Source organism: Chaetodon auriga, chromosome 13 (assembly GCF_051107435.1).
Source record: "Chaetodon auriga isolate fChaAug3 chromosome 13, fChaAug3.hap1, whole genome shotgun sequence".
In the NCBI taxonomy this organism is placed as follows: domain Eukaryota; kingdom Metazoa; phylum Chordata; class Actinopteri; order Chaetodontiformes; family Chaetodontidae; genus Chaetodon; species Chaetodon auriga.
The window spans coordinates 2,082,186-2,095,622 of record NC_135086.1 but is presented as its reverse complement, the minus strand read 5'-3'; the positions used below and the strand labels follow the sequence as shown (position 1 = coordinate 2,095,622).

At 46.1% G+C, this 13,437-nt stretch overlaps 1 protein-coding gene across 1 annotated transcript in view; it reads right to left on the bottom strand.

Moving 5' to 3' along the window:
- Positions 1–9: 9 nt before the first annotated feature.
- The window catches only part of LOC143330370 (inactive dipeptidyl peptidase 10-like), a 92,788-nt gene continuing 79,360 nt past the window's right edge, over positions 10–13,437 (bottom strand). Inside the window, exons 8-26 of the mRNA XM_076746893.1 lie at positions 13,085–13,205; positions 12,297–12,451; positions 10,506–10,603; positions 10,267–10,390; positions 10,148–10,186; positions 9,017–9,124; positions 8,532–8,623; positions 8,399–8,446; positions 7,936–8,057; positions 6,988–7,035; positions 6,363–6,461; positions 5,706–5,775; positions 5,385–5,579; positions 4,644–4,698; positions 4,469–4,568; positions 3,736–3,794; positions 2,627–2,699; positions 2,395–2,468; positions 10–1,400 (exon numbers count right to left, since the gene is read on the bottom strand). Coding sequence (XP_076603008.1) covers positions 1,263–1,400; positions 2,395–2,468; positions 2,627–2,699; positions 3,736–3,794; positions 4,469–4,568; positions 4,644–4,698; positions 5,385–5,579; positions 5,706–5,775; positions 6,363–6,461; positions 6,988–7,035; positions 7,936–8,057; positions 8,399–8,446; positions 8,532–8,623; positions 9,017–9,124; positions 10,148–10,186; positions 10,267–10,390; positions 10,506–10,603; positions 12,297–12,451; positions 13,085–13,205 — 1,818 coding nt within the window. The 3' untranslated portion in view covers positions 10–1,262. The remainder of the gene's footprint in view (positions 1,401–2,394; positions 2,469–2,626; positions 2,700–3,735; positions 3,795–4,468; positions 4,569–4,643; positions 4,699–5,384; positions 5,580–5,705; positions 5,776–6,362; positions 6,462–6,987; positions 7,036–7,935; positions 8,058–8,398; positions 8,447–8,531; positions 8,624–9,016; positions 9,125–10,147; positions 10,187–10,266; positions 10,391–10,505; positions 10,604–12,296; positions 12,452–13,084; positions 13,206–13,437) is intronic.

Here is a 13,437-nt window from a genome sequence, read left to right as displayed (position 1 = left end):
CACAAGAAAAACTGTCTGAACAATTTATTTCAGCATATAAAGTTTCCCAAGCATACAAACGTCTACTGTGACGTCATGGCGAGGATGACAGTTTGACAGGACGAAGCGAGTGCAGCAAAGGATCATGGGGTGTGAGGGTGGTCTGGTTTGTGATGAGGGAGATTCGGTCGTCACAGAATTAAAGGACTGGTTATGGACAAAGCTCAGTGTACACACAGACTGGTAGCATTTCCATTTTCACTTTTCACATTTTGGGATGTTGAACGCTACATGTGACGCTGAAGAGTGACGGAGGAAAAAGACTTCATCAGGACAGGAATCAGACGATCAGTGTCGTCAATAAGAGACTAAATTTATCATCATGTTGCCCTGAAAACAAACACTCTGATCAATAAAACGTCTATTATGTGATGAGTTTGATTATATATATATGTATTTCTGAAGTACTCCAATTTAATTCATTGTATTTCTATAAATAGAGCTCAGAGAGTTCAGAATCATAAAAGATAAATGTCCATCTGTAGTTTAGCTCATCGTCCCAGATGACCCTCTACGGTCTCTAACGTGGACGTTCAGCAGGACAAAGACAACAGAAGAAGTCAAATTCAAACACAAAGACGTCCCTCTGGACGGGTTTAAACCACACACAGCTCTCTGTGAAGTCCTCATTGATTTAAAGGGCTGATCAGTGCAGGTAACGTTGATGAAGTGAACGTGAGTAAAACCACCAAACAGCAGCTGTTCTTCATCGTCTGGTCGGCGAAATGAGGAATTTATCACTATTGAAGAAGCAGATGCTCAGTCGATCCTCAGTGCTTCATTATCTGATTAGACGTCATGCTAAGTGTTGCTCTACGGGCTGAAAATAAGGACGGCTGTAATGAGGTAAAGGCACCCGCAAGTATTGTTTAGTGACGTGACCGCTCAGAATCTGGTGTTTAATGAAATTGCTTTGTTTGCAGTAAATAGAAATATTCACAGTAGATTACAGCGATCAGCTAAAACTAGAGCTTCAAATGGAAAAATACGAGTTTCTCTTGTTCCCTGACATTTGTGCTCAGTTCATGAGACAAACATTACAAAGCATAATCTGGAGCTTTAGAATACAGCGACAACAACAGCTAACGCCACGTCTCCTGGCTGATGCTACGTATGTTACACGCTGGACGTCCTCCTCGCGCTCTCAGTGTTTCACAGACTGCAGCCCTTCAGGAAAACGCCGCCTCTCTTTGTTGGCTCGTGGCAGCAGGAGCCTCTGCGGGTTAGTCGTCCTCCTGAGGCGCCTCAGACACGACGACCTGCTCGTCCTCGAAGCAGCGCCTGAAGAAGGTGAGCGCAGAGTTCAGCATGTACTGCTGGCTCTTAGCGGAGGAGATACTGTGTCCTTCATCAGGGAAGATCTGGGCAGCAGGAGACAGAGCAAAGAGTCAGTTAGAAAAGTCTGCAGGCTAAACATGTAGCTGGAGCTAGCAGCCGATTAGCTTAGCTTAGCACAGTGACACATCATGTCTTCTTTGTTTAATCTGGACGAAGTGACAGTTTCCTGTTTGTGTTCCCTTCGTACAGATGATGGCTGGATCATAAGCTTCATACGGTCCAGCCATAGAGCACCACTGTGAAAGATTATTACTCTTTGTCTTCTACATTTTTAAGCTGTGGAGGTTTAATGTCAAACTTTTTTCTCTAAACTTTTCTGAATGACTCGGATTGGTTCACATCGCCCAGCTGGGCCAGAGGCATGATGGGATTAACAGGACTGCAGGTATTCAGTGGGTTGCATATTCCTGGAAGCCACAAACCTTCTGGCTGATGCACTTCTGATCGGACTGAAGAGCCCTAATGACACATCCATGGGACAGGGCCGGCTGCTTCCTGCTGCTCCTGTGCTAAACTAAGATAAGCTAAGCTAACCGACTGCTATCGAACTTCTCATCAAACTCTTAGCAGGTCAAAGTGTCAGTACCAAGATGTCAAACTTTGCCTTTAATGCTGAGCTGCTGAGCTCTTTGTGTGTGTGTGTGTGCTGGTGCTGTGCAGCACTACACCAGGAGCTTTAACCTGATGAAGGCAATAATACGACTGCACAACTCTCCAAATCAGCTTTACTCCAAAATAAATGAAAATCAGCTCATTTGTCAGCGTCTTCCAGAAGCTCTTCTTCTGCCTGCTCTGCTGTCAGCCTCCTGCAAATCCATTACAAATGACTCTCACAAAAATAACCACGGTGTCTTCCATCACACCTCACCGACCCGACCGTCGAGCCTGTCTGTCGACCACGCAGCAGATAACTCGCGCTGCACACACAGACTCCTGTGATCGTAAACAGACGAACATCTGACAAAGTGCTGTTAACTCATCTGACCCATAAACACGCCGACACCTCCCGTTCCTCACCTGGAGAGTGTAATTAACGTTGGAGGCGGACAGCAGCTTGACCAGCTCAGCAGAATGCTGGAAGTGAACGGTGGCTGAAAAACAACAGAAGAAGAATCAGTGAGAATTCAGCCACTCAGTCTATAATAACTGTAGTGCTGCAGCGTGTGGCCAGCCAATCAGATCACTTCATGTTGAATCTTGTACAGACCTGTGATGCCTTGTATAATCTGTATGTATGATCCGCACTCACCGTCCGCCGTGCTGTGGATGATCAGGAAGCTCAGAGGACTCGGCGCTGTGACGTTAGTGAGCAGAGAGGAAATCTGCAGGAGACAGCGAGCAGTAAAGTTAGCGTCCGCAGACAGAGGCAGCACCGTGACACCGTCTCACTGGAAGCTAATCAACCAAAAGTCGAGTTTGTGCATTACTGAAAATAACCAAATAAACATTAGACGTTAAATAACATTATGAGGCAGAACTGCATCTGCTGCTATTCAGGTAGAAACCCAGCGTCAGCAAACAACTCTATAGGCTTCATTTTAGGGGAAATCATCTGTTTTGGCTCAAATACTACAATACCCATCAGCCTCAGCCACCCTCGCCATGGACAGGAAGTCAGTCAAAGGTACGAATCTTTGTCCTCTCGTGTCCATCGAGGATGTTTTGTGATTAATCACCTGTCCACAGTGTCTCTAAACCACGGCAGGGAGCCGGCATGTGCACGACACGAGCCCTGAGCTAAATGGAACGCAGCCACCGTTAATGTCATTGTTTACACCTGAGCTGAGAACAGGGCCACAATCTGAAAGAGGAAGACCCACCTGCTCTGACGCAGGCACAGAAACAGCTTTAATGGATTCTATTCTACTTGATTCTATTTGTTTTCTTTCATCACACATCAGGAAGTAACGACACGCAGCAGCTGTCAGCACGACAGGAAGGACACGGCTGGACTTCCAGCCTCTCCGTCACTGTCTGGAGAAGCCGTCTGTGCCTCTCTGCTGTCTGCAGAGGTATGAGTACAGAAATGTGTCCGGCTGACAGAACAACGACCGCCGCGCTCTCCAGGTCTGACCCACCCCCTCTGCACGTGCCGCCAAAGCCCCTCACTCGGCTGAAAATAACAGGTGTGCTTGGACGATTCCTCTCAAGCGCTGCCGCTTTGAGCCGGCCGTTGAAAACTAAACAGGCTCCTGTGTGTCATCTGCATGCTGAATGTCACGATAAAGAGTTTGACAGGAGTCTGGACTGGACTCCAGCTGTGGGGCAGCGTCGTTTCTGAGGCTGCGTCAGGCCAGGAGCATCAGCTGATGTGCTCCAGCTGTTCGCTCTACATGGAGAAAATAGCTGCAGTCATACTTGGTATTTGTGGTCCTCCTTCGCCGGCGAGCCGAAGTATTTCTCAGCGTGGGCCGACCCTTTGTGAGGATGAAGAGGGGAAACATTAATGAGCAGACATTACTGGTCTAATTAAGTCACAGTTCATTCACGATAACGCTTCCATTACCTCTCAATGGACAGACTGTTTACTGTTTGCTCTTTTTCTGAGAAAGACAATCTCATTTTTAAGCTGCTTCCGTGGCTAATGAAAATGAACATTCCACTAATATTCCTGTTTACATGCAGCCGAGCAAACTCTGATTAATGAACACATGCACATCCAAAAACCTGTTGATATCCAAGTCTTTCATAACGTTTGAAGTCGGTTTCTGCTTCAGACTGTAAATGTGGGCTTCTCTTTCCTGCATGCGTCTCTCTCCAAGCCTTACAAACCAGTGTCTTCATCAGGAAACGCTCCACTGGGAATAAGGTCTGATTCAGAATATCCAGATGGAATATGTTGTTTACACGAGTCGAATCAAAGTCAGGCTGTTGTCATGTTTGGAGTAATAGTGGAATATTCGCGTGCATGTCACCAAAGTCATTGTGACAAATGGAAAATGCCATTAAAGATTAATGCTGCTCCACTCGCTCGTTGTTTAATGACGTCTCCTTCCATGAACGTGACAGTGAATACATGGCAGCACTGATGCTACGAGCTGCAGCTGCACATCACTGTGATACTGTGAGCACGTGTGATACTTCATCTCACCGTAAAGTCTCCAGTTTGTTATAGGAGCCACAGCGATGCCGCACTGGAACACGGAGCTGTGGGAGAGGAGCAGGAGCGAGGACAGAAATCCTCCGTACGCCTGCAGGAAAACAGCATGGCCGCTTTAAAAGGAGTAGACATGTTACCTATATGTTACATACAGAAGCTACGTTACCTTTCCATAAACTCCAACTTTGTTGCCATCGATGTAGGGAAGCCTGACCAGGTGCCTGAAAGGTTGAAATAACAACAATCATCCCTTCCTACGCAGAATACACATTACAAATTCAGCCAATTTCAGCTAATTTAAGGCTTTAGCAGCTGAGTTGGCAGCATAAGGCGGATGTGTTACATCCGTCAGGTGACTGTTTGGATCTGAGAAGGTTTATTAGCATTTCTCACAGCAGGAAGAAACAACTTCACAGCCAGTGTGAAGAGGAGGAACGACTCCAGTGACCAATAACTGTCTAACGAACGTGTGATTATCGTATTAAAACAGACTTTTAAAAACCATCAACTTACTTTTTTAACAAGCAGCTAGCCTTCTAGGAGCGACTCACTGACCTGTTACAGCCAGCTTAGACCATGAAGCAACCCAGAAGTCCTCACACTGAGGTTTACCAGCGCCTAACCAGCTAACAAGTCACAAACTTTGGGGTTACTGGAGGGCGGATTCTCCTCTTCTGACAGAGTCTGAGCTGGTGCATTTAAAGCAACTGCTGAATTTCAGAGTGCAAACACTGACACCACATTACTGTAACAGCTCATGTGTTACAGCTCAACACCGGTGTGGAGATTTAAAGACATGCAGCATGAATTCAAGTTATACATATATGTACCATACTGGATCATTAAAAATACACACATACATACATACATACATACATACATAAATAAATAAATATACAGATCTTACTCCAGAGCTGTGATCTGGTCCTGGACGTCCACCGTTCCCAGTCTGTGGTGAACCTCGTGGAGGATCCTCTGACCCTGGAAGCCGCTGCCCCGGCCGTCCAGACGAGCCACGATGACGCCGTCTGAGCTGACGAGCACCGAGTCCCAGCCGAGAGAGAAGCGGTCGCTCACGGCCTGACCACCGGGGGCGCTGTCACTGTGAAAGCATGACTTTAGACCCTTCAGAGGCTCAACAACTCAATATAAACCCAGACTGAATAAGCATGCATGGTGGCTCGTGCTCCTTACAATGTTAAATGTATTTGAAGATGAAACTACGTACAGAATCAGTAACAGTGGGTGCTCCTTGGTTTCATCCAAATTTATCGGGACAATTAACTCCAGACGAAGTGCTGCAAAACAATGAATTATCATGAATTTACATGACGGACATTCAGGTCCATTTCAGTCTGTGCAGGTGAGTCATGCTGGAAACCATCACACCTGCCACCAACAGCCACAAGCTTGAAGTCTGACCTTCTAGCAGCTCCCACAGGTTTTCAGCTGAATGCTAATGTCAGCATGCTAATAAGTTAGCAATGACAATACCAACATGCTAACGTTTAGCAGGTGCAACGTTTGCAGCATGTTAGCATTGGAGCTAAACACAGAGTAGAGCTGAGGCTGATGGGAGTGTCATTCGCTCTGCAGGTGTGAGTTCACAAACTAAGTACTGGACAGATCTCGTGTGCATGGAAACACATGTATGGGAAAGGCTGCACCCTTGAAGTTTAACCTAAATTTGGTTCTTCAACCTCCCGATTATGACTTATTAACTGAGCCGGGAGAGAACGAGAGGCAGTCGGTGGAAGGAGCTGCTTGTAAACATGGTGACGGAGGAGGTGGAGACAACACAGACGACGCTGGAGGGCAAGCTGAAGAAAAACAAATCATTACCACAAATATGAAAGGTTTGCACATCGTTAAAAATGTGTCATACCATAGTTGTTGATTTGTACAGTTCTTCTTTCCCACTTGGGTACTGTCCTGTTTCTCAGAGCGTGTCTCAGCGCCGTGTTCTTCTCCAGAGTCTTGTGCTCTGTGACACGACAGGAAAGAGCAACGATTACCTCCTGATCGGCTACAAGCTGCAAAACTCTGCTCAGATGCATCATCAAACATGCAGGAGTCACATTTAAAGTCACCCGAGTCAAGAATCAGTGAGACGACGCACTGAAGTGTCACCGAGTCAATGTCAAACAGCACGGTAACAGACGACGTGCGGGATAATCCACACGTCTCAATCTGCAGCCTGTCGGAGTGGAGGAGGATAATCACTGCTCTCAGTGCCTCTGATGTACACGCAGAAACATCTCAGGCACTTAACGCTTTAACCTTAATTGCATCCTCACATGCAGCTTTTTCTACGGCCATAAGTACGTCTGTTGTTGAATTTTGGCTAAACGACTCGTGATCTTCATGTCTTAATCTCCACAGATGAGCTGATGGATTGATGCACTTTTCAGACACAGAAGGCGCAAAAATCAAACTCCTACCAAACCATAAATAAACATGATGTAACTGAGTGAAAACGGGTTCAGGTTCATCCATGTCAGAGTACTCACTGTTCATATCAGTCAGTTTGTGGAGAGTAGTTTGTGGTACTCCAGGACCTGAGCGGGAAATAAAACATCAGCGAGGGTTAACGAGGGTTTCATCCAGACATGAAACCTGAAGAGACTAAAAACAAACGGTAAATATCAGGAAAACGGAGGAGTGTGAAAGATAAGACACACTGAAGCAGAGGCGGTTCTTTCGCGCCTGCAGATGATTTAATCTGGGTCTGATTAGCTGGAAACACGAAGGGACCACAGCATGAGGCCTGAGCCGAGTCCAAGTTCAACACGAGCTCAGAACAAACTGAATGTTTGCATGTTTTCTCTCAAGGTACGTCTGTGTATCCAAAATAAATATTTATCTGCATTAAAATCTACAGCTACATTCATGAAATCTACATTTTGGCCAACTGTATTCATATTTAACATTTCTATACATATAGTTTGGCTTTCTATGTTTATATTGAGGCCATTTATCATATTTACAAACTGTGTGTAGGCCGTGTTTTTCATTTAAAGAATACTTTGGTGGTAGCTCTCCGAACACCGAGACAAGCTCATCGCAGTCGAGATAAATGCAGGGATTATTGTTAAAACCTCGTCTGTGGATGAGTTCTCACTAAAGGCTGACATGTCGCTGTAAACGTTCATGTTCTGAGCGTCCTCGGTCAGGACGAACACTCATCAAAAGCATGTCAGCCTGCAGTCCAGCTCGCTTTAACGTTTCATTGATAAATAAATGATTTACTGACTGGACTCCGCAAACACGGAAGATCAAGACTGAGACTCTCAAACTAAACACGGTGTCTGGCATGTTAATGAAGCAGGTGCTGTGAAACGTGCGGTTCTTCAGCAGGTCGCGTTCCTGCGGTTTCCATCTGATGGCGCCGCGTTGGGCCAACCTGCTGTGAACCGCTCCGTCACGAAGCCGCCGCTCAGGGCTCGGTGAGGCGTTACCTCTGCAGCTGAGGAGAACGTGCTGACGGTCCGGGCTGAGGACGCTGTCGTAGAAGGTGCACTTTGACCTGAAGAGGGAGCAGGTGAGGCACGCTTTATGGAAGGGATCCACGGTGGAGACTCTGTTAGAGGGAAACAACCGAGACGGGTGAGGAGGGACGCTGATTTGACACGATCTGAAACCTTTGAGACAAAATCAGTCTGCGGCAGAACAAAATGCAGTAATTCATCGTAGCAGCACTGTTTTAGTGCGTCTCCATCCTGCTGAACATGAACACGACTGTCGTGGATGGAAACACACTTCAAAAATAAAACACTCTTTATTTTACAGCCGCTTCGCTCCTGTTTTGCTTGTTTTATTAATGTTGTGTTTAATATTCACCGTACGGACACAAGAGTGATACCAATCAGTCAAATAAGCACATTTCCCATCATGCCCTCCTTGATGAACTCAGTGTGGTACCTGTACAGGTGCCGCTGTGTTGAGCCCTCCTCTGTGCTCAGGAAATAACTGAAACACATCAAATGAAGCAGTTAGTGCAGAGTTCATGCTGTATGTTCTGTCGCGCGGCCTGGTGTTAATGACTCCTGCTTACACTGAGCTGCTGCTCTCGTCGTACGCCAGAATCCGAGTCACTTCCCAGCTTCCTGAGGTCAGGTGGCGGATGTTGACCTCCTGACCCTCCGACTGAGGAGCAGCAGAGAGAGCCTGTTAGCGTGCTCTTTAAGGGATGTGATGAGCTTTCTTAACCCGGCCTCGACCTTCAACGTTAAACTTCTGTTCCATTATTGTCTCGACAGAAACTGAATTAATGTGGAACGGCGCCTCCAGTGCATCTACTGTACAACCCTGTTCATTTATTCAAGTGAACGTATTCTTCAATCTCTGCTGTTTCAGGAAACAGAGTCAGGATATATAATTCAAAATGATGAGACTTCAAAATGGAAGCAGTATGAATAATTGGAAGGCCGTCACTGCAGGCGGGACAGATAAGGGACGGGAGAGCAGACAGACACGAGGAGCTTCATTCAAACAGCGAACTGAACGCATTCGTTAGTCAAAAGTTTGGAAGAGTTTTACGAGGTCGGAGATCATGGTGATGTGGTTGAACGTCCCGCGGCCGCCGTGCTTTAAGGGCATAGTGACGAAGAACGAGGTGCAGTCCTTGGAGAACACTGGCTCCTCGTTCTGGGAAAGAGACAGAAAAAACGAACTTTTAGACATTTCCACACTGCAGAGCTCCTCCAGCCTTCTTCTCCAGGTCACCAGAGGGTCCCCCATCCATCCATACCCAGACCCTCAGCTCAGACTGAAACTCCTGAATGTTAGAGACACTTTGTCTCTGGCTGGATTCCAGACTTACTTTGGAGGCCCGTGTGGAAAACCCATCAAGCAAACTGAAGGTCAAAATTGGATTTCTGAATAGATGCAGATGGTTTCTCACCCGCGAGGACACAGAGCGTCACAGCTCTGCAGCTCTGTCTGTCTGGTGATGTCGTATATTTGCATTTTTCTCCCTCCACTTAAAAACCTCCTGACTATTCGTTTCTCACTCTGTGTCTTACGAAGAGCTGAGATGGTCCTCCACAACAAACAGAGCCGCCAACTGTCTCACAGTTGATGCTTAAACTGTGTTTATCACGTATATATTTTCTAACCGGGTCTCGATCTCGATGACAAACTGTTTAAATAAGGGATTAAATGAATTTAGCATCTTAAATAGTTTAATAGTTTCCAATTAAGTTGAAAAAGACAGAAGATTTTCTTCGGTGACAGAATCGGCTCTTTGGAGGAATCTTTCTGAATTTTCCAGCAGCAGTCCTCCTGACTGCCTTTCATTCAATTTCTGCTGTTTCACAGATAAAACGTATCGTGTTTAACATGAAGTTTTCTGATCTGGTCCACTTTTAAGGACAACAATGGACTTTTCAGTCGCACTAACTCAATCAGCTCAACAGCTGTCACATCAGCAGGAGACAAACAAAATGTTTTTATTCAATTAATGATGTTTCATGCTACAGTTAAAGAAATTTCATCTGCCGAAACAAACAAAACAGCCATAAAAAAAAAGTTACTGAGTAAGTATTTCTGTCCCCCTCCCTTCCAGTGTTTCCACTGCCCTCCATCAGTGCTCTGTCTCTGTTCATGTGGCTGTTTTTTAGATTTGGGCTCTTCACTTCATGCGAGGCCTCTCTGGAGCGACGCACTCACCTGACGATCGAGCCACTTCTCTGTGGTCATCACGTGTTTCTGCAGAGGACAGATCTTGTCAGCACAAAGCTCTTGGCTAAACGCATATTTTAGAAGACTCTTGACAGTAAGCTGCTCACCTTCGTGCAGTCGCCCGTCGTCACGTCACACAGCGAAAGGATTGACGTGTTTTGAGCTCGATTCACCCAGCGCACGCTCAGCCTCTCGCGCCCCACCCACTTCAGCATGGTGACGTAGTACTCGCTGAGGAGAACAAACACGGGAGGCAGTAAGCAATAAAAGCAGGCTGGATCCATCAGATGCTGTTAAAGGTAGATAAGAAGGGAATCAGGCTGAATTAAGTGAAACTGAAACGCACCTCTTTTCAAAGCTGTCAGGGGGTCTCAGCTCAGTGGTCAGGGAGCTGCCGTCCACAGTGACCACGTAGAGCCTGACGGTGGGGTTGATTTGACCCATCTGGAGTAAAAACGGTACAAATGGAAAATTACATTCACAGCACGCCGCCCTTGTTTTCTATTTTTATGTGCTGTTATCCTGAACAATGCCGGCAGGACTTAGCCACAGAGAATATAATGGAATATGAAACGAGCAGAGAACAAACTGAGTTGTTGTACCGCGTGCGCCCCGAGGCCAGTCAGTCATTCTCCTTCGCCTCCCTCCAAACACAGCTCATTAGTCAACAAGGGAAGAGACCTATCACAAGCATGGCAGTCTCTACTCTGCACTTACGCCCTCTTATTTTCACTGGTTATCGTTCATGTCTTCTCCGATCCTTCACTTTCTGCTCTCCTGGAAGTGAAAGAGCTTGTTGAATAACTCTGTTCCGTTCTAATGAAGATGTTTGCAGCATATTACACGACAGGTGACACGTCTGAAACCTAATGTCACATATGTGCACATGAAGCATGCTGAACATGGTAAACATGGCTTTTAAACAGCAGCATGTTAGCATCGTCATGTGTTAGTACATAGGCGTTAGCACTGAGCTCAAAGCACTGCTGTGTCTGAGTGCAACCTCGCAGAGCTGCTAGCATGACTGCAGACTGTTAGTCTTGATGTTCTATAATATCTATATTGGCATCGGCTTCAAAAAATTAAGTACAGATCAGGCCTTAATGGGTTTGTCTCTGAGACAGTAATTAGATGTTTCCTTAAGCGTGCATGCATGATAGCCGTGAAGGATACTCTGCAGGGTATTACTTCACTGTGTACTGGCTGATGAGGAGATTCCCAGCTGAACATTTATCCCCCAGAGACTGAAGCAGAAGTGTGACTGTCAGACTGCTGTACAGCATCCACGCTCTCACAGACCAAAGGAAAGGGACGCCAATTAAATCTCTCCTTCGTTTAGTCCCACAATATGATAACACTGACCCCACTCAAGGGTTTAAGCAACATAATCACTGTGTGTGTGTGTGTGTGTGTGTGTGTGTGTGTGTGTGTGTGTATAGAAAATTTACACACTGTGTAAGAAGGCTCAGATCAAGGACAGTGCTTCGTTAATTACAAGCCTTCCTAAGAACCCCCTCCCCCCCCCCGTGGTTCTGAACCGACAAATAAGGTTGCTCGGCACCTTTTGACCCCCATTCCACCAGTTTTCCACAACCCATCTCCCATCTTAGAGGAATTTGATACGCTAAACATCCGCATCAAAGGATGGGAGGTGTGTTAACTTGCCTCGCTGAAGCATTTCACATTCCCATCCCTCCCAGCACCACATATCCCTACAGGCAAGCCTTCAAAGGAAGCACTGTCAGATAAATTAAATAAGAAAAGGATTCACTAACCTTCATGGATAAACTGAGGCACACAGCCTGTAGTTGTATTATTCATAGTGCTGGTTTAATACGACGAAGCTCTGTCCCTGCTTCTGATTATTTGTAGCGCTGCTCGACTGCTGCAGGGATCAGAGCAGGCTCGAGCTGGCCACAAGGTTTTGGATACTGATGTTGGATTCAGTTTTAGCTGTAAACAATGTTTGCAATTAAGAAGTGCAATATTGGAATTAGTGTCTGTCACTCTCAACTGAATGTGTGTGTTCGCCATCTGGTGTTTGTTTTAAAAGAAGGCCCCTTTAACTGGAATAATCAGCGTGTGAATACCCAGAACCAGTGCAGTGATGTCATGTGTAACCAGCTGTGAGTCCCACCTTTGGATAAGGGTACTCCTTCCCTCTGGGGTACAGCGAGCCCGTGAAGCGGGGCAGGAGCATGTTGGGAACCAGGGAGTCGTTGATGGTGAGGTAGGCCAGTCTGGAGCCGTCAGGTGACCACCAGTGAGCCACCTGTGTGTGCAACACCTCCTCTGGAAAACCAAGAGAAGACCGAGTCACACGTTCTGCGCTCAGGACTCAGGACTGCTTATTAACCACAAAATGTGATCCCTTCAGTCTTTACGCTCCTCTGTGGTCAACATATATAATTAGTTAAGATGTAAATGGATGGCTGGTTAAATAGTGGCTGACTGACTCCTCAACTGAGTGAACTGATGGATATACTGCATAAGGTACACGTTTTAATGCTCAATCAAAAGACCTAATGATGTGAAGATGTGCAGAAAACAGAACAGACCACGCACACGATGACTTCTTTCAAGCTTCCTCTAAGCTTGAGGTTTTCTTTGGTTTGAGCTCTAAAAGTACTCGATGATTGGAGAAAGCTCATCAGCACTGTGCACAGAGAGAAGCCTTCACTGTTCGTAGGAAACAGGCTGAAACCGCGGTCTCATGTATCCAAGTCACTCTTTTGACCCTGACATCCATCCACATGTTCTGTAGATAATCTAAAAAAACAACATGATTTCTGTCATCTGCTGCTGCTGCACTGCTTTCTTCAGCTACAGGAAAGCCAGACTGTGTAGGGACACGTGATTTCTTCTGTCTGTCCTTGAACTCCGTGCACTGTGTCGCGCTGCGTGGAGCCTCAGCTTCTCTCTTACCCTCATACAGCCAGTCTGCGATGCCGTTGAAGATGACGCCCTCCTGTCCGGAAGACGTGAGCCTCCACGAGCTGCTCTGAACGTCCGTTTGGTAGTAAATGTTATTTTCAAATATATAAATCTGTGGGATGGAGAGGAAATGCCACAAGCTGTGATGAGTGCGATATTATATTGAATGTAACGTATCTTTGTACACACACAGTTTAAATGCAAAGGGAACCAGAGAGAGAGAAAGATAAAATCAGCTGGTTCTCGTATTTGGATTTGATTCATTCAGAGCAGGAACACGTGAAGATGTCACATAGACGAGTCATCTTTTATGAATTAGTCTTGAAGTTGGAGCACGCCACGTT